We start from the raw sequence: 24,127 nt of genomic DNA on the forward strand, positions 1-24,127 counted from the left end.
AAGAAGAAACAACACTCTCAATGGGTTATGAAATAAGCCAGGTATGTTGCTATGTCAGTGAACACATTATCTTGTGCTTGCCCCCAACTGGACATCACAATAAAAATGTGAGATGAAGTATACACAAAAAAGATGAGTGTTTTCCACCAACAGATGGCAGTATACTCATCAGGGAGTCAGAGCCATTCAATAGAGAGGCTTCGGCTAGCAAGATTTCCGATGGGGTTTACCCACATGGCGCACAATGCTGTCAGGCAAGGCCAATTCAAAACAAACTGCAGACAGTGATAATGCCTTAAGTTTTGTGCAACATGGACCCAATGCAAAGTATGTCAAATAGATGCACATAATTTATTAATGACTGACTTATCAGTATTGATTAAATAATAATGATAATATTGATACCGGTTCATGTATTTTGATAGTGCTTTTGACATAAGTTTCAAAGTGCTGATACAAAATAAAAGAGAAAATTGCATGTAAAGAATAATAAAATATTACCATTACTTGCTATCAATCATTCTAATCTAAACACACAATACATCGCATAACCTACAGGATTACAAAAGACAAGTTAAAAACAAAGCAATTTATACTAAAACTGCTCCCTAGTTATTTTCATTCATCAAAATCAAGGGAAATTTGTTAGATCTATTTGTCAGACAACAAAATGATGAAACACCAAGTTCAAGATACATGTCAACAAATGGTGAGATATTGGCAGGGAAAAATCACATGGAGGCTGGAGGTGACTGAGCCCCCGAAATGCTCAAAACAGCATTGGAAACTAAAAAAAAAGAGCACTGAAAAATACCCATTCATTGCAAGGTTGAAGCTTATCAATTGTTGGAGATTTTGGAAGTAAGTTGTGAAAAGTAGTCAACAAAAATAAAAAAACAACAACATTTTTTTGCCTGGATACCAGCCAGTTGAACTACCAAGAATCAACATAAAAGTATAGCTATTTATTTAATAGGATGGCAATTTTATAATGATTGAATCGTTTGTGTACCTCCAGCCCTTCAGCTATTACCATGATATGATATGTGACCCTTAAAGTTGTCACAAAAGCTACAAAACAGAGACAAGTTATTTCATGAAAGGTCTCACGCATACGGGGTTGGATTTTCATACTTCATGCTACGGGTGAGTAATCATAAATCATTAAAAAAAAACAGAAAATGTTTTAAAGGGGAATGAAACCTTTGGAACCAAAAACCTTGTGTGAAAACAGAAAAATTAAAGAATAAGAAAAAAGACAATCTGAGAAAAATTTGAAAAATAATGAGAGTTATGAGCACTTGAAAATTGCAATCACTAATGTTACCGAGATCCTCCAATTGGCAATTCGACAAGGATGTGTGATGTCACATGTGAACAACTTTCCCTTTGATGGGCTATAAAATACCCTCAAAATGTAGCTTTCTGCTTTTTGTTGTGGTGATACAAGCTTTTTATCCATGATGTATTTGTTAAAAATCTGTAGTACATGCCCTCCTATATAAAGAACACATGATCTACTGATAGATGTGATAAAAGAGGCAATTTAAGTGAAATATTTACTAAAGTAATGGGGAGAGTTGTTCACAAGTGACATCATACATCATTGCCGCATTGCCAATTTGAGGATCTCCATAGCATTAGTGATTGCAATATTCAAATGCTCATATTTTTCTCCTTATTTGTCTGATTTTTTTCAAACTTTCTTTGTTCTTATTCTTTGATATTTCTGTTTTCACACAAGCTATTTTGTTCCAAAGGTTTCATTCTCCTTTACTTAAAAAAAACTTTCATATAAAGAAAAGGTAAAATAAACTGAAATTAAGCTGAAAAATCAGATGCAAAAGTATATGAAATCAGTTAAAATAAACTGAAATTAAGCTGAAAAATCAGATGCAAAAGTAGATGAAATCAGCTAAAAAAAAACCCACTGAACTCTCAACCCAAGGAATAACCCGAGGCCCTGTCTTACAAAGAATTACAATTGTTCTGATCAACTAAAACTATGGAAAGCCAGCAATGTCAACATCTAAAATGCATGTTCATTCAAATTGTTTTCTAGATGGGATGTATAATTATACATTCATTGTGTTTTTGAAAATTCAGTGTGCTTCTCTTTGTTCACAAAGTACAATGTGCAAATTTCCTGTTGAAAAAATTATGACATTGATGGATTTCCATAAAGTTGGGGTTGATTGGATCAAGCGTAACTCTTTGTAACTAGATGGGGCCCAGGAGCAGTTTTTAACGATAAATTCAATCTCTGAAGATCATTTCTTACCTTAGTAGTCCCTGGTGTAGCTTGGCCATGATGTCTTTAAGAATATCTACAGTGTGGTTTGTTCAGGAAAGCTTTCATGTAACATCAAAACTTAATCTGTTCCTGCTCTCCAAATTGGCAACTTTATATTTGTTTCTCTTTCTAATTTGCATACATGTACCTTCAAATAAAATTTGGATATAATTAAAAATGTATGATGCGATGATCGATTAGCAAAATTTTGTTGTTTTTTATGTTCACAAATTACAGTGTGTAATGAAATTAAATGGCATTTATTTAGTTACCAAAACTGTGATGGACATGGTATCAGCATTTTTCAATACCATATTCTCTTCCAAATATAAACACTAAGTACTACGACTTTTATAAATAACGATAAAGTAATATGCAAATATATTGTTAAAATAAATAATCCATACATCAATCATATTCCAAATTGATGCTGAGCTGCTTAAACCAAAAAGCAAAATTTTATCATTATGAGGGGAGCTCAGAAAAAAACCCTGTATTTTAGAAATATGGCAGACATGATGACAGCCTCATGTTGTCTGAAAGTAGTCTCCTAATTTATGCTGAGAACTCTTTCTAGGCAAAACAAGGTTGCTACTCACATCATACCTCTTTAATAACTTTTTTTCTTATAGCTGTCTTCCAAGTTTGGGATGACTTTAAAGGTGCTTGATCCCAACATTGTGGGGCAGTTTTGTACCTGCCACCATCATAATCGTGAAGATCATCAACGTATACCTGCAGATGTCAATCATCAGCCAATTGCGCAACACATGCACACAAGTCATGCACGGTACACATACGCTGCACTGCTTTTGACTACATCAGCATTAGTCGATCCATCCACTCCTGACGAAAAACTTCCATTTGAGAACACTATAACATTATACCCCAGTTCCCCTTCTCATCAATTCTCTTCTCCAGCAGTAACTGCCTCAAACACCTGTTTCTTGACGTTGGTCGAAGATAAAACAACAGCCCGGCATATACAGTCACAGCAGGGGGCCACACACGATGGGATGCATGCTCAGCGCTGAGTGCGGTCCCTGTAAGCATGCCGTCATTTTTATTCGCTTACTTTCATTATTCCGAGGTCGATTTTCTTCGTTCAAAATTGAAAATGGACTGACATTGGGTTACTGAATACAATATGCCTTTGAAAACGTTTTTAAATATGGAATACAATAATTTCATTCCAAAGGTCCTACTACAGGCAGAGAAGTCTTACGTAATAGCGCAGCTGTTGTTTATATTTTCGTCCTTTGCTCAACGCTCATATACTGGCCTGTGGGGGTGAAATTGAGACAGCGGGGATTACCCCTGGATTACTTGGCCAAGCGCGGTTGATATGGGCTTGGAAATGATTTTTAAGAGATCGAAATGGAAAATGGGGTACAACACCACAGTTCGCAATCTGAACTGTGGTATTTTTTCAAAGGGAGGTTTGACGTAATGCTGACATCATTTCACAAAGCAGCACAAGGCAGAGCCAAGCTGACAAGATCTTAAAGCAGCAGCCAGAGTGTACGCAAACTGAGAATCGACAGGGTCTGGGCATTCAGAACATGGCACCTGTAAAAGTGTTGTATAACGGTGGCGTCACTGGGCAGCTTGCGCCGTCCGCAACACGTACCTGCGTCCAACGACGCCCTCTTTGAATCCAGGGATCGTGCACATTTAAATCAGAGATACAGGGTTTTGACAGCCCAGCCACAACACATAGAGTAATTGCCATTATTCAGAATGAAAAGATATCCCAAGTGTCTCTCAAAGGAGAAAATGTCCCACTATTAGTTAAAAAAAAAGACTTCCAGCATCAAAGGATACGCAAGTACTTTCCAAGTTTGTGCGATGATAGGGTCCAGGTGGCTTCATTGAGGAAACAAACGCTTGCACACTTCAGCTGCAGAAGCCTCGAGTCTGGTGGATCTAGCTATAGATTGATAAAAAACAAACAAACTAGCAAATAAATAAAGAAATGAATGAATGAATAAATAAATAAATAAATAAATGAATAAATAAAAAGGTGAATGAATGAATATGGCACCTATTATAGACACATCTATAAGTGACCTTATTCCTATTAATACAGTAAATTAAAACTTGAAAAGAAAGTGGAATGGGCATAAAGATACTATGAAAATCGTAAAGAAAAAAACCGAATCAATGGTCAAAATCAAAAGCTGGGTGTACCTCAAACTGAAAGACCCACAACATTAACAATGATAATAATAATACAAAGGATTTTAACCTTGCACGCTTTCCACTTCTAAAAGACAAATCCTACCCAACTGGAAATTTATTGGAATAAAAACAGAAGTCAACAAGTATAACACTGAAAATTTCATCACAGTCCGATGCAATGAAAACGTTATGATCAATTTTTTGTCTATTTTCACAAAACAGTAAATATTATCATGCTGGTTAGCAGGTAAATGAAGGGACTGATAACGTCACCCATTGCTCCACTATTGTTTATTTTACATCTCATCATTTAATTTTCTTTTCATTGCCATGGTGAAACAAAGTTTTATTCCTCTCTGAATGCGTGGAATTATTATCCTTATTTTACATCCAATTTTGATGAAAATGTTCAGCTTCATGACTTTTTTTCTTTATTGATTAAAATCAACATCAAAATCAAAATTTTTTGACCGTGAACTTGACTTTCAATAGCTATAGGCACTAGCGTTTCATTGTTACAAGGGAATACGAGATCAAGTCAGGAAGTATTGTAAAGGAGACATTCCTGGGGGGGCCACTTCCATTCACGAAAAGCACCCTAAACACGTAATTTCCATATTCTGAAAATACACCCCTTAACAAGTATTGGCGTGTGAAACCCTACCCTTAACAAGTATTGGAAACAAAACGATACTCTTGGCAAATATTCCCTGAAATGAACCCCTAAACAAGTACAGGAATGTTTTATTGTTACGGGTCCTTCGGTCATCGGCTTTACCTTATTTGGTTTACTACGACCCCACCTTCTACACCTCATGCAAATCGGACTCTAAACACCAAGTTTTGGGGCAAAAAGGACATCCTTTATAAAACATTTTAATTTTGTTTTATCATCCCCGCAAATTCGACCCTAAACACGTAATTTTCCTAGCGAAATAGATACCCTTTTTTCATTATTTTTGTGTTTTTGACACCCTTATCACGTTACATACGTAACGTGCCCTATCGTGAAAAAGACATCCTTTTTACATGTTTTTTTGGTCGCGCATGGTATCCACTCGCCAATGTAAGTGGCCCCCCCCGGGGAGACATTGGAGGTGGGGGTTTCAAGTACACATAAGGGGCCTGTAACACAGAGCCTTATTGAACACACAGTAGACATCATCGTAGAAAATTTTGTTTTCCAACTGATGGCATAAATTTCAATGTATAATTAACCCTGTAAATCAAGGGTACCATTAATCGCTAACCTTTGTGTCAAGGGACCCAAGGGCTTCGTCTTACAAAGTGTTACAATTGATCCAATCAATCATAACTCTATGGACATCCATCAGTGTCATAATTCTTTCTACAGAAAATGTGCAAAATGGCCTTTGTAAATAAAGGAGAACATACTGAACAGTGAACAGTCAAGAAATCAATGAATTTATGGATATGCATTAATATCTAGAAAAATGTTTTGAGCAAACATGCATTTTATATGTTGACTTTGCTGGCTTTCCATAGTTGCGATTGATCGGATCGATCGCAAGTCTTCGTAAGATGGGCCCCAGGTCTTTATATTTCAGAAGAGTCTATGATCTCACCTGTAGGTCTCTTTGTGACGTTATCCATCGTCCTCCGACCCCTAATGCCGAGATGACCTCGTGCTTCTCGGGAAGGTCACATTTCCTTTTTGATCGGGGGGACTTACTTCCTTCTTCATCCATTTCGTTGGGATACATATTCACTGTGGTAGAAAGGCAGATAAAAGAAATGAAGGGAACATATGTAAACTGAGAATAGAAAAGACTGACTCCTACATAATTCATGTCATGCTTATGTAAGGTCCCCTATATAAAGTCTGGACAGTGCCCCTTGTCTGCGCACATGTGTATCTGCGCGATTGTAGTAAAAAAAAGATGAGTGATGACCACACACCTTACACATGCAGTATATAGAAAGATATTCATTTAAAATTCTGACTCAAAATGGTGGAAAAAAAATCCAACTCAAAATGGTGGAAAAAAATGAATTTTTGGCATTTCATGTGACGACCTCAAAATGCAGCCTTTCTAATCAAAATCCCTGAATCATTTGTAAAGTGAATGGGTGCGTGGACGTGGGACACCATCTTTTTGTTCAATCTGAAAATGACTGGCCGAGGTTTATTCTATGAAGATTATCATACATTTCTCTCAAATTCTTAGGATATTTTTGGTACACATATATATAAACATTATAAAATGAATTTTTTTAGAAATATATATAAAAAAAAATTTAATCTTAAGTTAAATTGTTAGATGCATTGGCGGCGGAAGCCCAAAAAATTAGACGGGGTCTACCTGAAATTTTGTGATGGACACATGTAAAAAAATTTGACAAGCAAAAAAAAAAAAAGGGTTTAAACCTAAATTTCAGGGGGGGTGGACAAGAGACATTTTAAGGGGGTCCACAAGAATTTAGGGGGGGGGAAGCAGGAAACAAAATTGACAAGCAAAAAAAAAACACAAAAGGGAAAAAGGTTATCAACTAAAAATATAGGGGGGGAATGATCCAATTTTGGGGGACCTGTCCCCCCGCTTCCGCCGCCTATGGTTAGATGCACAGACATGGCCCCCCCCCCTTCATACACACTATTCTTTCCCTGTGGTATCGTAATTATGGGGATAGACCTTGATAGGCAAATGGCTTTCTGTCTTCCTCCACATCCGCCGTACAGCAGGGATCACTGCTCCTTATTATCTGTTTATGATTGTTTATCCTACTGTATTCTTCAAGTATTGTTCTTTTGTACGCATTTTATTTGTATTTAGTATTTTTGTGTATTTTCAAAGAGATATGTGAAATAAATGAAACTGAAACATGCTATAAAACTACTCTATGCACACCATGCCAAAATAATCAGTAAACTGCAAATATGTGGGCAGTCTGAGAACATTTGCTGTTAAGTGTAATGAAAATTAGCTCTTAAGATTTCTTAACTACAATACAATGAGAATAATAATGATTAAATTCTTGAATTTTTAGATTAAAAATATCTCAATATGTAGAAAAAAAACCCTTATTTAAATCAAGGGCATATAAGTTGCAAAATAGCATTTCGTAACCACCGAACAACTGTGGATGAACATTCCTGGCGTATTACTTGAATGTTATTCTTTCAAAATGTCATTTTCCTTTTGTTCCAGTTGATTTATTTTTGGATAATCAGTATGTGTTCCAACGCGTAATTTCTAGGTCACATTCCATGCTTCCATGTGTTTTCAAAGAAAAGTGACATCAGAAAGATTACCAAGATTGATGGGCGATTAACAAAGCAAAGGCAAAAGTTTTGAATACGTAAGAAATGGTACATAAACATTTGGAAGGCATTGTTAGAATCTGTTCAATCTGTTGCCATTATGTTGGTTAAAGTTCACAATCTGTGCATGGATAGAACAATCTGTTCACATTCATGTATGTGAAACGTGGTACACAATGACTACATGGTACAGAAAACAGAATGTTCTATATGTATCTCATCTCAACCGTTTAAAACCCCCCAAATATTTGATTTCAAAGATCGTTGATTTATTTTATTTCCACATCTCAAAACAAAAACAAAGTATATACAAGTATAATATTTTTTTCCAATATTACATAATAGGCAAATTTTTTTTAAACATAATGAATAATGTACATAAATCATTATGAAATATAAACTGTACTGTGAAAATTAAGACTATTTATACATTTTCTTTAATAACTGAACTAAATATATATATGTGGGAGACCTCCATCTTAAGCTTGGAGCTTGAAAGTGATGGAGGCCTCGAAAGGAAAGAGGATAGAAAACCAGACTGTATAGTGCAATAATTGCTCAGTAAATATTGCTCAGTTCACCTCAGTGGTGCAAATACGTAGGGGGGCAGGAGGTGTTGGGGCAATGTGCCCCACCCCCATCAACTGCCCCCCCCCCCCCGCAAAAAAAGAGAAAAAGGAGAAAAATAGGGAGAAAGGAAGAGAAACATAGTTGGAAAGAAGAAATTATTGTACATGTTATATTACATAGGAAATTTTTCTTTTTCTTAACTTATAAAACAAATTTGTCTCAGGCCTATGTGTTCATCATTCCTGGTGCATGCATTGTCTGTTTCACAAGCTGGATATCATCCAGCTGTACTAAAACATCCTGTTTTCATGTCAATATACACCAAAAATATTTCCTCGCACTTTGAGTTGTTTTATATAGTGACTAAGTATTATACTTCTTTTTTATGACTTCTTTATTACCCCCCCTAAAGAAATTTAAGCGTGCCGCTTGCTAGTAACAAGCGTGCCGCTTGCTAGTAACTAGCATGCGCAGGGCGCTTGCTTAATAAGCGAGTGCATGCTAGCAAACAGTCCCTGCTTGTTAAAAGATCGCTTAACTATTACTCTGCACACATATTACACGCTTATTAAGCTAGCCGCATGCTAGTCACTAGCATGCCGCAAGCTTGCCCAGGGTAGTCGCACGCTTGCCGCAAGCTTGAAAATTTCTGTGGGGGCCTTTTTAAAGGTCTGCATAGTAAAACATTTCCTGTCTGTGCTTATGTTTGCATTAGTGGATTGGTGAGATATGTCTGCTCTTTATGAATTCCTGAAATCAGTCCTTAAATGTCTCTTTTTCTGATCTAAATATTAATTTTTCAGCTTGCGCTTCGTGCTTGCATCATAGTGTATGGTTTTAGTGAATTAATACAAATAAGCTTTAAAATGCTCATCCTCAGGTCTGAATTTCCTAAATTTTCAGCTCATGCATTCGGCTCGCAGTATTTGGTTGGTGAGATGCGTATGATAATCATGACTACAAAAAGTGTTTTATGTGTCTAGATGTAACAAAATCAGCAAGTGCTTGGGACTCAAATTAGATGACTATGGTAAGATATGTAGGCCTATACTCTTATTTGATTCCTAAAAAACAGTCCGTAGACTGTCCCTGTTTGGGGTCAATGGATACAAATATTTCAGCTCGCGCTTCATGCTCACATTGTTTTTTTAGCAAGACAGGTACATGGTACATATCATGATTGCAAAAAATTGCTTATAATCTCCTTTTTAGGTCTGAATGTAAAAAAATTTCAGCTTGCACTTTGCGCTCGCATTATTTGATCAGTGAGATAAATATGTTTGTAATGGCACAGTGCTTAAAATGTCTCTGTATACCTGGTGATTCGCTCACTAAGTGACTCAAAGTTTTTGCTGGTGCCCCCCCATGCCGTGAGTGACCCACGGTACGCCACTGGTTCACCTGGTGGTGGTGGTGGGGGATGGGTAGAGGGGTAGAGTGCCCCAAATTCAGTTTGTCATTCCCTTTTTTTGAGGGGGGGGGAGTTGTCACAAAATAGAAGAGTTCTTGAAAGTGGAAATAGTGGGGAACTTTGACCAGTTATTTTCGTTGTTGTCAGCTAGATCCCTCCCCCCAAACATTAAAGAGTCATTCTCATGAATCCAAGCCACAACCATCATCATCATCATCATTATCTTCCTTATTATTTTCAGAGTTGATTGCGCAGCCTACTCATGCCTTGCGTACTGAAGGCCCTGCATTGAAACAGCAAGTTTTGTATGTGCTTGTTTTGCGTGGAGACACACTTGCTGATCAAAATTTCAATCAGGGTCTGTGCCTGCAGACTAGCCTCCTCCAGGGTTGAAGATTCTTGCAGATGGATAATAACCAACCATAATGTCAATAGAACGGGTTATCCATCATGTTTGAAACATGTACATTTACAGGACAATTTCCAGGATTCAATAGTAATAACTGCTTTAAGAGAACAGAAGCAGGGCTGCCAACTCTCACGCAATCTGCGTGAGTCTCACGCATTTCACCCGATTCTCACACTCTCACGCTGATCATAGGAATTCTCACGCTGAACCCCGAAAATAGAGAGAAAAAAAGTTTATTAGCCTATATCGGATATTCAATAACATTATAACCCGGCCAGGCGAAAGTTTCAAAGTTTTTAACCACACAAGCGCAAAGCTAATATACCATCAATGCAAATTGGTTTTGGTTTGCCGCGCAAAGACAAGATATTGAGTTGCGATTGGCTTACTGTATTCCGCGTGTGAGTGCGGGTGGCGTCGAAATTTTACTATGAAGCGGGGGTTTTGTGCGCACGAGGCACAACGAGCGATCGAGTGTCAATGCAATGCCAGCAGCCATGCCATGCGATAGCCCGCCGGCCCGGCCGGCACCGGCACGGCGCTGAGATGCCGCGCCGGCGCCCGCGCAACTCAGTATACTTCTACTTCAGATTTCAGCCGGTAGGTAAGTTGTCTCTTGTCTTGTCTTGAAAATATGTTTTGATCAGATCCTTTATATGCCATTATTATGATAGTAAGAATGACTTTGGAAGGATGCTTGTATAAATTGATATAGTGCTATGAACTATGTTGTGTGTATTCTATTGAGAACGAAATTTTGATTAAATTTTTCTCTAAAACGAGTGTGATTGAGGGTGACACTGACTGTCTCTGTACCACTACACGAGCGCCGACCTAACTTAGATCGACGGTGTGGCTGACGATCTGCGTTAGATGTTAAAGTATTTTATTTTTTATTCAGTCTGTGTGACTGTGCATGTTGGGTGTATTCTGTATAATTCAAGAACCTATATTTTCGTAAATTGGTATCTTAAACTCAATTCTAGTGAATAATTGATAATAATAATAATGACCAGATGATGAATAGTAGTGGCAGCGGAAGCAACAAAATTTAGGGGGAGGGGTGCAGGAAACAATTAAAAGGTCATTGTACCGATTGTTCCATATATTTGTGTCATCTAACAAAATGTTTAGAGGGTCTTGAAATTTAGGGAGGGATGCAGCAAAAAAAATTACAAGCAAAAAAAAAAGGTTATCAAACAAAATCTTAGGGGGTGGTCCATCTGAAATTTAGGGGGGGGTAGTCCACCTGATTTTTTTTTTTTTTTTTTGGGGGGGGGGGCACAGAGAAAAAATTGACAAGCCAAAAAAAGGTTATCGCTCCGGATTGTTGCCTATTTTGCCTAATTCTAGGGGGCGAAATTTAGAGGGGAACGCTCCACCCCCCCCCCCCCGCTTTAGTACATCTTAGTCACAGTGGCGTCATGAGCCAACGATTTTGAGGGGGCCAAATATTATGTCAACCTTTCCCTTTCCTTTTCTTTCTTTTTCTCTTTTTTGGGGGGGTCGTGACACATGGGGGGGGGCATTAAAGTACAAAAAAATATTATAAAGAGAGTTGATATGGAATAATGCACTTAAAAATGTGGATCTTTTTTTTTTTCAAGGCAAGTGAACTTCATTAAAAATAATCAATTAACCTATTTGAATCCTGCCTTATGTATTTATGGAATCAGAGTTAAAGGTAGGGGCCAGATTGCACCATTCAAATTGCAAAATTGTAAAAGCTCCCTACCGTGCAAGGGGGGACACCCCCCTTCTACACCATCCCCCCCCTCGGGCGGGCGCTCCGCGCCCTCGGGCTTGGTCGCTTCGCTCCCTCGCAATGTCTCACTCCAAACTCTTCTCAAAGGTTGGCAGCCCTGCAGAAGGATAATCAATCGAACGTACATATTATCTTTCACACTTGAAATGAAAGATGGACATTTACAGGGCAATTTCCAGGATTCATTTTTAGCAATAAGTAGTTAATAATAGAACAGAGAGATAATATGTCTAATATTCAACAAAAACAACAAAGCTACGTGGACACTTATAAATATATAAAAAAATTGCTGTGATTTTTTTACATTGGAGTCAGTGTACATTGTGGTTATTGCATTCGATCCCAATAATTTGTTGTGCAATCAGACCCCACCTTAAAAAGCATTGGCCAAGCCATCTTTTATCAGTCCTGGGAGGCGTTGCAGAAAGAGTTGCAATCAATCGCAACTCTAAAAATCATGCGCAACTTCATTTTCAACCAATCAACAGCGCGCATTTGGGACTTGCGTTTGATATTTTGACTTGCGTTTAAATGCAACTCTTTCTGCAACGGGCCCCTGGGAGGCGTTTCATGTCGCTGATTGCAAAGTATACACACGACTTTACGCACGACGGAACATGTGCCAAGTCAGTCAGGATATACCATGCATCTATAGAAAGGGTCACGAGTCATGCGTATATAAATTAATTTCACTTATGGAAAAATTTATTAAAAACAACCCCAGGTTACAAATCCTGGGTTTCCCCTGAAAAGACCTGAATTTTGGGGGGATCACTACATGAAGTCATCGCCTCTAGTTTTGCCACGTTGAATTAGCACATGGACATGGTTTATCAAGTACATGTATTTCTATATTTCCGCCAGTCATTTCCTAAAAACCATTCATCCTTTACAGTATAAATAAACAAATAGAGGCCATGGTATGTTTTGATCCATATGGCTACCTCTCAACCGAGAAGTGCATGAACCTATTAAAGTGGGGAATTTAACCTTGAAATCAAAGTGGTTTGTACAAAATATGAGAGAATTACATTTAGTATAAAAAGTTATTCAGAGATGCACATGAATAGATCTTTAAAGTTTAAAGGACAAGTCCATCCCAACAAAAAGTTGATTTGAAAAAGGAGAAAAATCCAACAACAGCAGAGTTATGACATTTTATAATTTTGCTTAATTTCATAAAACAGTAATAACATGTACATGTGCATCCTGGTCGCGTGCAAATAAAATGACTGATGACGTTATCCCTCCCCACTCACTTTTATTGTATTTTATTATTTCAATTTTCTCCCCATCCTGCTCATTGTCATGTGAAACAAAATTTTATTCCTCCCCAGCCCCCAACATGTGGAACTCTCATTGTTTTAACAGTTTGTGGTTCAGTCAATTTGGTATTTATCTTCAAATCTGTAAAGATTGATATATTGAATAATTCAAATAAAAAACAAAAGAAATAGTGAGTGATTGGTATTATCAATTCCCTCATTTGCATATCACTGAGTATAAACGTTTTGTGAAAAATAAGCAGAACTTTAAACTGTCACAATTTCCTTATTTTACATCCGATTTGATGAAATTTGTACTTGCTATGCTTGTTTGATTTTTCTATACTGATTCAAATCAACATTGTTATGTGGTGGACTTGACTGTTTGAGGGGAATTTAATTCAACACCAGATAACCACCATTTTAACCTTGAAATCAAACTGGTTTGTATAATTTATTTAATACATGTATGAGAGAAACACATTCAATAAGGTTTAGCAAAAGTTCATCAGAAATATCTCTGCATATGTACAGGCCTGTGTTTTGGGGGAGAAAATATTTTCAGACATCATAAAGATGGGAACTTCGAACTTACAAGACACTTCGTTGCTGTTAAACATTCATTTACATATTTTCCTACTCATATATCAAAGCGGTAATCCAGGAATGTCTAGTTTATTTCAACAAGCTCAAATGCTTAAAAAAATATTAAAATGGGATAAACAATCATGAAGTTCAATATTTTTAAAACAAATTTCATAAATTTAGCAATGTGAGAACAAAGGACAAAATTAGAATAAACATAATTTCATGTACAAAAGATCATTAATTTTAGAGAGAAAACATGATCAACTTGCTCATATTCATGTACATGCTTGAGAATGAATTCAACAAAATATTCAAAAACAAAGTTAAAAACACATGCCTCACTCTATTTTTATGTTTTTTAATACTGTTTTGTTTGTCTGAATGCATTATAAATGTATCTGTTCAACTTCAAATCATATACTTTCAGCCTGGAGTACCCCTTTATTCAAAGTCGCCTTTTTGTATGTGAGGGTAGATTTCCCCTTTTAAAAAAATCTATGCCATAACCTCACAATAACACCGCAAAGTAAACAATGTTTAAATGTAAACACATCAACAGGAACTACATTCCACTCGATCAACAAAAAGGCCTATATACCTGCATATAAATATATTTATAAAATAATGTATATATACATATATATACATATTTTTAAATGACCTTGGAAAAATCAGGACCTTGTCAAAACATGGCCTTTGGTCTTATTTTGCGAACAAAATGAAAAAAAATACAAATGCTATTCTTTTCAACCTACTAGCTGACTTTAAAATTTGGTTTAAAGGTTTCTTTGGTCCTACCACAGACTCATTGGAAAACATATAATATTCCGCATTTATATAGCGCTTAATACATCGGAACGATGTCTCTAAGCGCTTTACAGACATATTACCCCGGTCATCGGATCCTTGCATGCCCGCATACAATGTATGCACTTCTCCACTCCCTGGGGAGCATTCCAACAAGAGTTCCAAGACTCAATTGCTAGGCATACTACATATAGGCTTTCGCATCCTACCGGGTACCCATTTAACACCTGGGTGGAGAGTGGCAAATTGTGGGTTAACGCCTTGCCAAAGGACGCTAGGCCATGGTGGGATTCGAACACACGACCCTCTGATTACAAGGCAAGAGTCAGAACCGCTACACCACGACGCTTCCACACATATGGACAATTTAATGAAAAATGATACCCAAGCCAGGTAAAAAAAAAAAAAAAAACTATGGTACAATTTTGTTTTTATCTGTATCAAAGTAATTAGAAAAAATTATTCAAACAAGATTTAATTTTTAAAAAAGTACGCCAAGTCAGGAAAGATACATGTAACTTTTTGCTTGATGTCAGGTAAATTGCCATAAAATTCAGTGCATTTTGCATGTACATGTATTTCTTTTGATCTAGTTAAATTTGTCACCATAAAATGACTCTCTGGATCACAATTTTTACATCTTTGATAAAGAGAGTCAAAAGGGGCCTAAGCTTTCGATCCTAGCAGAATCTTCTTCCGAGGCAAAATGATAAAATATAAAAATCTTTGATAAAGAGAGTCAAAAGGGGCCTAAGCTTTCGATCCTAGCAGAATCTTCTTCGGAGGCAAAATGATAAAATATAAAAATCTTTGATAAAGCTAAGGACCTATTTTGATGACATCCTACCGGACTTTGGAAGGGTACAAACTGTTCTGAAAAAATAGCCATTTCAAACCTTTTTTATTTCCACTGCGCTTGAAGAGTAATGTCCGTATTAAACACTTGTACATGGAGATCAATTACCTTTCTATAGCAATATGAAAAATTGTATATTTTTATTGCACATATGAGAATTACGCATATTTACTGATGGGTGCGTGATGAGTTTTTTTTTCTTTTAAAGACGGCATAGATCCATGCATTTCAGGGTGAACTTCCCTTTTAAATCTGATGAATATTATTTATTTTGCATGAATTCTTATAGAATTTGTACCAGAAGCAATCATCTTTAGTAGTGGAAAACATGTTAATCTTGTTCACAATAGACTTGTTTTGAATAGCGAATTGCAAGTCATATTTGTAGAGTCACAAGTATTTACATGAACGCACAGATGAATATTAACAAAAAGGATTTGGGACATTTTTTTTCAACTCATCAGAATTGTCAATCTTCAGTCAACAAACTTATGATTTTTTCCCCAAAATAGAACCCCTCCCCTCATAAAACTCATGTATGCATGTACACAGAATCAACATTCAAACATTTGTTTAAATTATTATTAAAGAATAAAAAAAGTAACTCCCAAAAATCTAAATGGCATTGAACTTTTTCATGACAAATATTTCAATATTAGTTGAAGTGTTAATCCTTGCTTTAATAAATGCTGAAAATATTTTTAGTGATTTAGAACACTGATCCATCTGGTCATACATGACAGCAAGAATATACATGTGCATGTATGGCACATGATTAGTGGAAGAAATATTGTCAACTTTTTAGGACTTTTGATACCACAGTAGGTGGTTTCAAAATGCCCCGATCATAAGAATCCCTGTTTGGTTCTCAATCAACTTCCCAAAGATTTATAGTCAATCCATTTCCACATGTACATGTCGCAATGATCAAGTTTCTGACTTCGTAGAACCAAGAAGATTCTATGACTGGAGTTCCAACAGGCAACAAATTTATTTAAGCAGCTTTTGATGTCCGCCTTCGAAGCCGCCAGTTTCAGTGAAGAAATCCGAGGGGTGAATTTTTTACGAATATCCATTTGTATCAATTTTCCATCTTTCATATTAATAAACAAACTGAAATTTGAATGCATGACAAAACATCAATAACCAAGCTCTATTACGACGAGATATTTGCCCAGATTATATCCATGACGAAAATCTCGCGTTTGAGAGCTGTATACCCCATTTTTCCTTATCATCAAATCTCTTCTCCCAGTAATACAAATCCTATTGCCCTCAGGCATGAAATTTAAGTATAGAAACACCTGTTTCTTGACCTCGGTCCGAAGATAATTCACCCCAGCATCTACGTACGGTCACAGCAGGGGGCCACACACGATGGATTGCAATGTGTTCCGGCGAGCGCATGGAGTTCCATGTATACACGCGTTGATAGTTTTTCTTCCTTCCTTTCTTTCTTTCTTTCTTTCTTTCCTTCCTTCCTTCCTTCCTTCCTTCCTTCTTTCTTTCTTTCTTTCTTTCTTTCTTTCTCTCTCTCTCTCTTCCTTCCTTCCTTCCTTCCTTCCTTTCTTTCTTTCTTTCTCTCTCTCTCTTCCTTCCTTTCTTTCTTTCTTTCTTTCTTCCTTCCTTTCTTTCTTTCTTTCCTTCTTTCTCTCTGTCTGGCTGTCTAATTTTTTTCTTTCTAGACTTATTTTTCTTCATCCACCCCCTTTCTACACCTCTAAAGAACGTGCATTTGCCAATCATATCTGTAGTGAGGCCTATAAATGTCCTTTTCTCAAAGTTGAGGTGTAGGCCTATACATAGATAATACGTTTGCGATTAAAAAAATAGTTACAGGCATAGTTTGTATTTAAATTATGAATAAGACTTTGGGGTAAAAAAAAATAATGATTTCATATTTTTGTGCATATCAGCAGCATGATTATTATACTTTGTATGTTGGTATGCCATTACTTCTATTTTTCGAACGTTAAGACTGTATCATTGCGCGAGTGAACCCATTTTCTTGCTGGACGGACAGAAACTATGCATGCATCGCGGTCCTTGCATGCTAAGCATACCGTAATTTTTATTCGCTTACTTTCCTTATTTCAAGGTCGATTTTCTTCGTTCGAAATTGAAAATGGACTAGTATTGGATGTCTGAATGTAATATGCCTTTGAAAACGTGATTAATATCGAATACAATAATTTCATTCCGAAGATCCTTCTACAGGCAGACAAGTCTTACGTAATAGCACAGCTGTTGTTTATCATTTCGTCCTTGGCTCAACGCTCATTTAGCTGGCCCGTGGTGGTGAAATCGAGACAAGGGGATTACCTGGCCAAGATGGGTTTATCGGGGTTGGAAAAGTTGTTTGAGATATTCCAAACACAAATCGGGGTATGAAACCGCAGTTTGCAGTCCGAAGTGAGGTCGAGAATCAAACGGGAAATTTTCGTAATGTCAATCAACCTTTAATTAGTGAAAAAAGAAAGAATTTGACCATTATTGAAACTAGATTTAAACACTTTTCCGATCATTTGCGGCGAATGAAAATTTCAAATGTGGTCGGTGGAATATTGTTGTTCATTACTGTATATGCCAGATGAGTGCCTGCACATGCCGAGACGAGCAAATTTGAGTCCTATTTCAGGACATATTGCACAATTTACTTTTGCATGCCTCCGAATTATGTACTACACATGTAACCAGACCAAGATGCGGCGAAAAAGTAATTATCATCACAAAAGCATATTTCCCTTTATGTATGACCTATAGCTGCAGAGTCATGCGGGAATCATTTGTCTACACAATTGCAAGAGATGTTGAGCGAAGTGCATGCCTGACATACTTTTTGCTGGCAGATTTTATTTGCTGTTACTCCATCTCATTTGAACCTCCTTGGTAGAACACAGAGATGCCAAGGATATTTCATTTTATTTATATTTCCGGGTAAAAGAATTTTCGCACACACAAAAAAATTATATGAATATCCTACATTGTAGAGATCTATAGAAATTCATGTTTCTCTCAATCTTAGCATTCATGGTTGTGTAACAGCCCTGCCAACCTTCTACAACACAAAAGTGTAGTAGTAACAAAAGAATTTTTTGACAAAAAAAGAGTATTTTTTTAAATTTGTCTCAACGTAACAATCGCCAGCTGTAGTGAGATCGGTGAAAAAACATGTGAAATGACTCTACTTGAAAACTTGATAATTCACCCTTTTAAACACGTGCTCATAGGCAAGAATTCACTTCTTCTTTTTATGCAACAATACTGGCCCGACAGTGATTTTTACCGGTCTGGGACTATCAGACCGGCGCCAGTGCCACGCACTGAGTATAATACATACTCCATGATCAGAATTTTTTTTTAAAAGTAACAAATTTATACCAAAAAATTATTGGTGCATTTATTGCTATAAATTTTATAGCAAACAAGAGTGTCGCTAAGGCGAGCACATAATACGCCCGTCTGTAACGCGGAAAATGGAGCTATTGGTCAAGCAAGAAAAGTGGAAGATGGCGACTTCACCTTTGACATTCTGACCTCAAAATCAATAGAATTGCTAGGATCTATAAATAGTATCATACACACCGAACTACATACCGGTAAGCCTAGGTTAAGTTCAACTAAAGTTATCAAATTAACAAGGACTTCAGAAGGATGAGATGAAAACATGTCACTTTGATCTTGACCTTTGACTTTTTGACCTCTAAATCGATAGGCTTGCTGGGATCAATGCTAGTATCATACACACCAAATTATACAGTATGAGCCTAGCTTCAGTTCAACCAAAGTTTTCACGTTTACAAGGACTGCAGAAGGGCAACCGCGTAGCCAGGATTTCATTTTGGAGGGGGCGGTAAATGCACGCGAAGCGTGCCAACACTTACAGAGCGTGCGACGCGCGCTCCCTAGGGGGTGGGTGCAGGGAGGGGGAGTTTCCCCCTCCCGCGCGAAGCTTTTAGTGTTTCATAAATTAAAATAAAAAGGAGCCGTTCCTCTTGTCTCTAGTACCTCCAATTCGGTTGACTATATTGTGATTTTGAATCTTGTTTCCAAATAGTGATTGTGAACGCACAAAAGAGGTATACAATTGAAAATTCAATGGAGGAAATTAAAATAATAACTCCGCGCAAAGCGCGGAAGCTAAAGCGTTTGCCATATAAAAAGGGTCCCGAGAAAAGGGTATTCTCAAAGATATATTGAATACTTTCTTTGGACAGATCAGATTTGATTACAAACAATTTAGCAACAGTGCATTTTTTTTAACTCGCAAAACAGAGGAGAAGATTGGTAGAGGAAGATATTCCTCCCCGCGCAGAGCAATGAAACTCTGAAATTTCAAAGGGCGGACGTTTCATCAAAACCCAATCGGCTCTAATTCAATTGATTTTCTAAGATTATTGAACTTCATTACAATGAAAATAGTGCGCAAAAAGTTGAAACTTCTGTGATTTATTGAAATTATCTATCTATATATATAAAAAAGGATGCCTAATTTTTTTTACTTATCCTGAAGCGCTTCATTTTGAATATAAAGAAACTTAAGTGTCATTCAAAATTTCAAACTGAGGGCGCAAAACAGGACAGGAGATGAATGTATACAGGGAAAAGACAATAAGTTTAATACAATTTGATAAAAAATATTGTACTTTTTTATTTAATACAACATGAATTTCATACCTTCCTCTTTTTAAATTAGGAACCTGTTTGCCCCAAAATTATGGTTGTTTAGTAATGAGCTGAAAAGCGGGAGAAGTTGACTTTATGGAGGTGACGGCAGAAACTGATATAAAGATTTTACCCGCTCGGAGCCGACCAGACCAGAAGTTGCGCGATCAATTGAAAAAAAAGATGACTTCATATATTTACTTCGGCCTAACCTTACTCAAATTCATGCCCTAATGTCTACAATTTTAACTTTAACTGGCAAGAAGCATATAGCTGAGGTGGAAAAACAGCTGTGGTTAGAGAAAAGGTGGGGAAAACAATGGAGAACTTCAATATTGTCATTTAACCGCACCCAGCGCGGAAGCAAAATTCATATATAGTGCGTATCAATTTAGAGCAAGAAGAGTGAAGGCGTTTCTCTTTTGAGAAAAAAAAACAAAGCTACCTTTCTTCCCTTTCCTCCCTTCCCTTTTCTCCTCTCTTTTTTCCCCTTCTTTTTTTTTCTTTTTGGGGACGTTTTTTTTTGGGGGGCGACCGCCCCCCTGGCTACGCGCCTGCAGAAGGGTACAATGAAAATATGTCACTGTGACCTTGACCTTTTGGCCTCAAAATCAAGACTTCCTGGGATCAATGCTAGTATCAAACACACCAAATTATATGAGCCTAGAACAATGAAAATACATCACTGTGACCTTTGACCTTTTGACCTCAAAGTCCATAGGCTTCCTGGGATCAATGCTAGTATTATACACACCAAATTATAAGAGCCTAGGTTAAATTCAATTTAAGTTATCGTGTTTATAAGGACTGCAGAAGAGTGCAATGAAAATAGGTCAATGTGACCTCGACCTTTGACCTCAAAACCAATAGGCTTCCTGAGATCCATGCTAGTATCATACACACCAAATAATATAAGCCTACATTTAGGTTAAGTTCAACTGAAGTTATCGCATTTACAAGGAAAAGTTACCGGACAGACAGACGGACGGACAGTATGACACAGAGCGTGATACCTAATACATTTACGTCCCGTCAAGACGGGCGTATAACAAGAGGAACAGCTACTCCAAAACAAGGTGACGGTTGGCATGTCTGGAGTAATGTATGGTCTGTAACAATGTAATAGGAAATAACTCTAGGATCAAATCAATATTTTCTTTGAGATTTTAAAAGACATGTCTCACATTCCTTGCATAATTACATGCTTCTCAATACAATCCTGTTGACAGTTGACTACGTACATGTATGACATCATTAACTTATCCAATATCTCATGGATCAAAAAGAATAATTCCCTTCAGATTTTCATATTCAGGGCAAAAGACCTTTTTTACAATCGCTCATAGAATATTCATGTACATGATTGAGAATGTATTCAACAAAATATTCAAAAACAAAATGCAACTTTTTGTTATGCCTCACTCTATTTTGATCTTTATACTGTTTTGTTTGTCTGAATGCATTATAAATGTATCTGTTCAACTTCAAATCATATACTTCTAGCCTGGAGTATCCCTTTATTCAAAGTCGCCTTTATGTATGTGAGGGTAGATTTCCCCTTTTAAAAAATCTATGCCATCACCTCACAATAACACCGCAAAGTAAATAATGCTTTGTAAACATATCAACAGGAAGTACATTCAACCCGATCAACAAAAAGGCCAATACATATATATATATGTATATGTATACATAATTGTGAAGAGCAGGAACCTATACAATGCGAGGTGCTTTCTACAGTGTGTATCAAAAAAAAGTTTACACTTTGAAAAAGCCCTGGGAATTAAAAAATATACAAGATGTGGGTAATTTTTTTCACGTATAATCTTGGGTTTGGGTCTCATCTATCCAACAAAAGTAAAAGTTTTGACAGAATGTTACACTTGAGTGAGCACTGTCCATTTTTGTAAAGCTCGCAGAAATGCTCATTTGTACGCTGTGTCAAGGGGAAAGGGCGGAATCAAACTTACCCTGCGAAACATTTCTCATACATTTCCCTTGCATTTTTAGTCAATTGAAATTAAACGGATACATTCAAGCATTTTGTAACAATTTTGGCACCCAAATTAGAATTTCAACACTTAGTAAACACAACCTTTTCCCTTTTTGTGCCTGCTGGATCTGAGGACATACATGTAACTGAATCTGAACAAAAGTTTATACCAGACATCTCTAGCATTTTTTTTCACTAAGTTTTTATCATTTACAGTGGGTTTACATTTCATTTTTCATTTAATACTTGGTTCTCCACACTTTTCCCAAGCTTGACAATGATTAACAAAATGAAAATCAAGCCTAAGCCATTTTATGTAAATCACAGCTCAGTGTAAAGCAAATATCGTCACAATGGCCTCGGTGTGTGGGGGAGTGGGGTGGGGCGCAATGCACTCCTGGAAGTGGTTTGGGCAAGGAAACAAATTAAAAACGGTAAAAGATATCTTCAAATCAATTTTACTAGTTAAATTCCACGTGTTCTTCATGATTAAGGTTTACTTTTATTCGCATAACTATTTCAAAGTTCTGCGCAAATCATTTTTCACTCAATTCTTCAAAAGTAAGTGGTGCTCACTCAAGCGGAAATATTTTTCGACAGTTATATCGTCATTTGCTAAAATGGATCTGTACCAATATTAAAATGTGGAAAAATCTTCAGGATATTACAAATGTATAATTTTACAGGACTTTTTCGAAGTGTATAAACTTTTTTTTGATACGCACTGTATATTTGAGAGGATGCAATATGTAGATACAGCGGGAATAAAGCAATCTACGTAGCCGGGGTTTAGTTCATCAAGTTAATTCACAACAAGCTTTTGGCCATATTTTGGCCTTCTTCAGGTACCTGAAGAGAAACAATGTACAAACAAATGTATAAACAAATGTACAAACAACTTAAGGCTAATTTAGGTCGTAATTTGATTCATTGAAGTCAATAAGAATGGCAGCCGCCTTCTGAAAATCTATAAACAGACATCTTAAAGAATTCGCTGATATATCATCATATATGTGTGGTTATGGACTTGTATTATACAAGAAATAGGTTTATTTTTGAAAGATATTGGTTTTAAATATGTACATAAAAAATCACATGAGTAAGCACAAGTTTGTAAAGCAAACTTGCTTCTCACAACTTTTGTATTCACGATCGAGTACACATGGATCACAAAGTTACCAAATATCTCGAATCAAAAAGAATATTTTCCTCTCAGATAAATACCACATTCCCGGCATACATCACGGATATTGCATGGTTCTCTCAACGTCTGCGTTCATGGTTGAATACGGATCCCTATTAAAATCAGTTTACATGTGACACTGGTTTAAATTCCTGACTCTGGTACTGTATCTAGGTCGTCGTCTTTCACACGTGCTCACATAATCACATTAGCCACACATTTTTATGCAATTATTTCTCATACAGCTACATGTACATGAAGGTATTGTGATTCCATACTACAGTACGTCTGGAAATCTGCGAAGATTTAACTTACTGCACAACTTCTTTCATGCTTTTAGGTGACACTATATCACAGAAAAAGCAGTTCTAAAACCCTTTCCATACATAACTTGCACCAATGGACACTCGGTGCCGCGCGAACTTCGCATTTCACGCTCAAACAACCCATTTTTTCCCTCCTTGAAAATAATTCAGCACAGAGAGGTTCATGACCCAGCACAAAGAGTTAAAGGGTAAGACAACCCATCCCCCCCTCCAAAAAAAAATGTTTCAAATTGAAAAGAGCAAAATCAAACAATATAAGTTACAATTTCATTGAATAATGTGAAATAAGAAAGTTAGGACATTTCAATTATTTTGCTTGAAACAAAAAATAATAACTTATACAGAAATTTGAAGTCATCCACATGTTTATCTCAGCAATACTTACCGGTATAAAGAAATTCTTTCTAACACTTCTTGCATACTTGATGGTGAACGAGGATCAAACACATCATATAGTTCAATATCATTGGCACAGTTGAGATAGAAAAGATGTGCTTACGAAGGATAAATGAGACAGGAGTGATATAAACAT

At 36.7% G+C, this 24,127-nt stretch overlaps 1 protein-coding gene across 1 annotated transcript in view; it reads right to left on the reverse strand.

Moving 5' to 3' along the window:
- Positions 1 to 24,127, reverse strand: part of LOC121414185 (quinone oxidoreductase-like protein 1) — a 64,015-nt gene that overhangs the window by 21,251 nt on the left and 18,637 nt on the right. The window contains exons 7-9 of the mRNA XM_041607259.1: positions 6,061 to 6,203; positions 4,118 to 4,223; positions 2,282 to 2,327 (exon numbers count right to left, since the gene is read on the reverse strand). Of these exons, the coding sequence (XP_041463193.1) occupies positions 2,282 to 2,327; positions 4,118 to 4,223; positions 6,061 to 6,203 (295 nt within the window). The remainder of the gene's footprint in view (positions 1 to 2,281; positions 2,328 to 4,117; positions 4,224 to 6,060; positions 6,204 to 24,127) is intronic.

This window comes from Lytechinus variegatus, chromosome 4 (assembly GCF_018143015.1).
Source record: "Lytechinus variegatus isolate NC3 chromosome 4, Lvar_3.0, whole genome shotgun sequence".
Lineage (NCBI taxonomy): Eukaryota > Metazoa > Echinodermata > Echinoidea > Temnopleuroida > Toxopneustidae > Lytechinus > Lytechinus variegatus.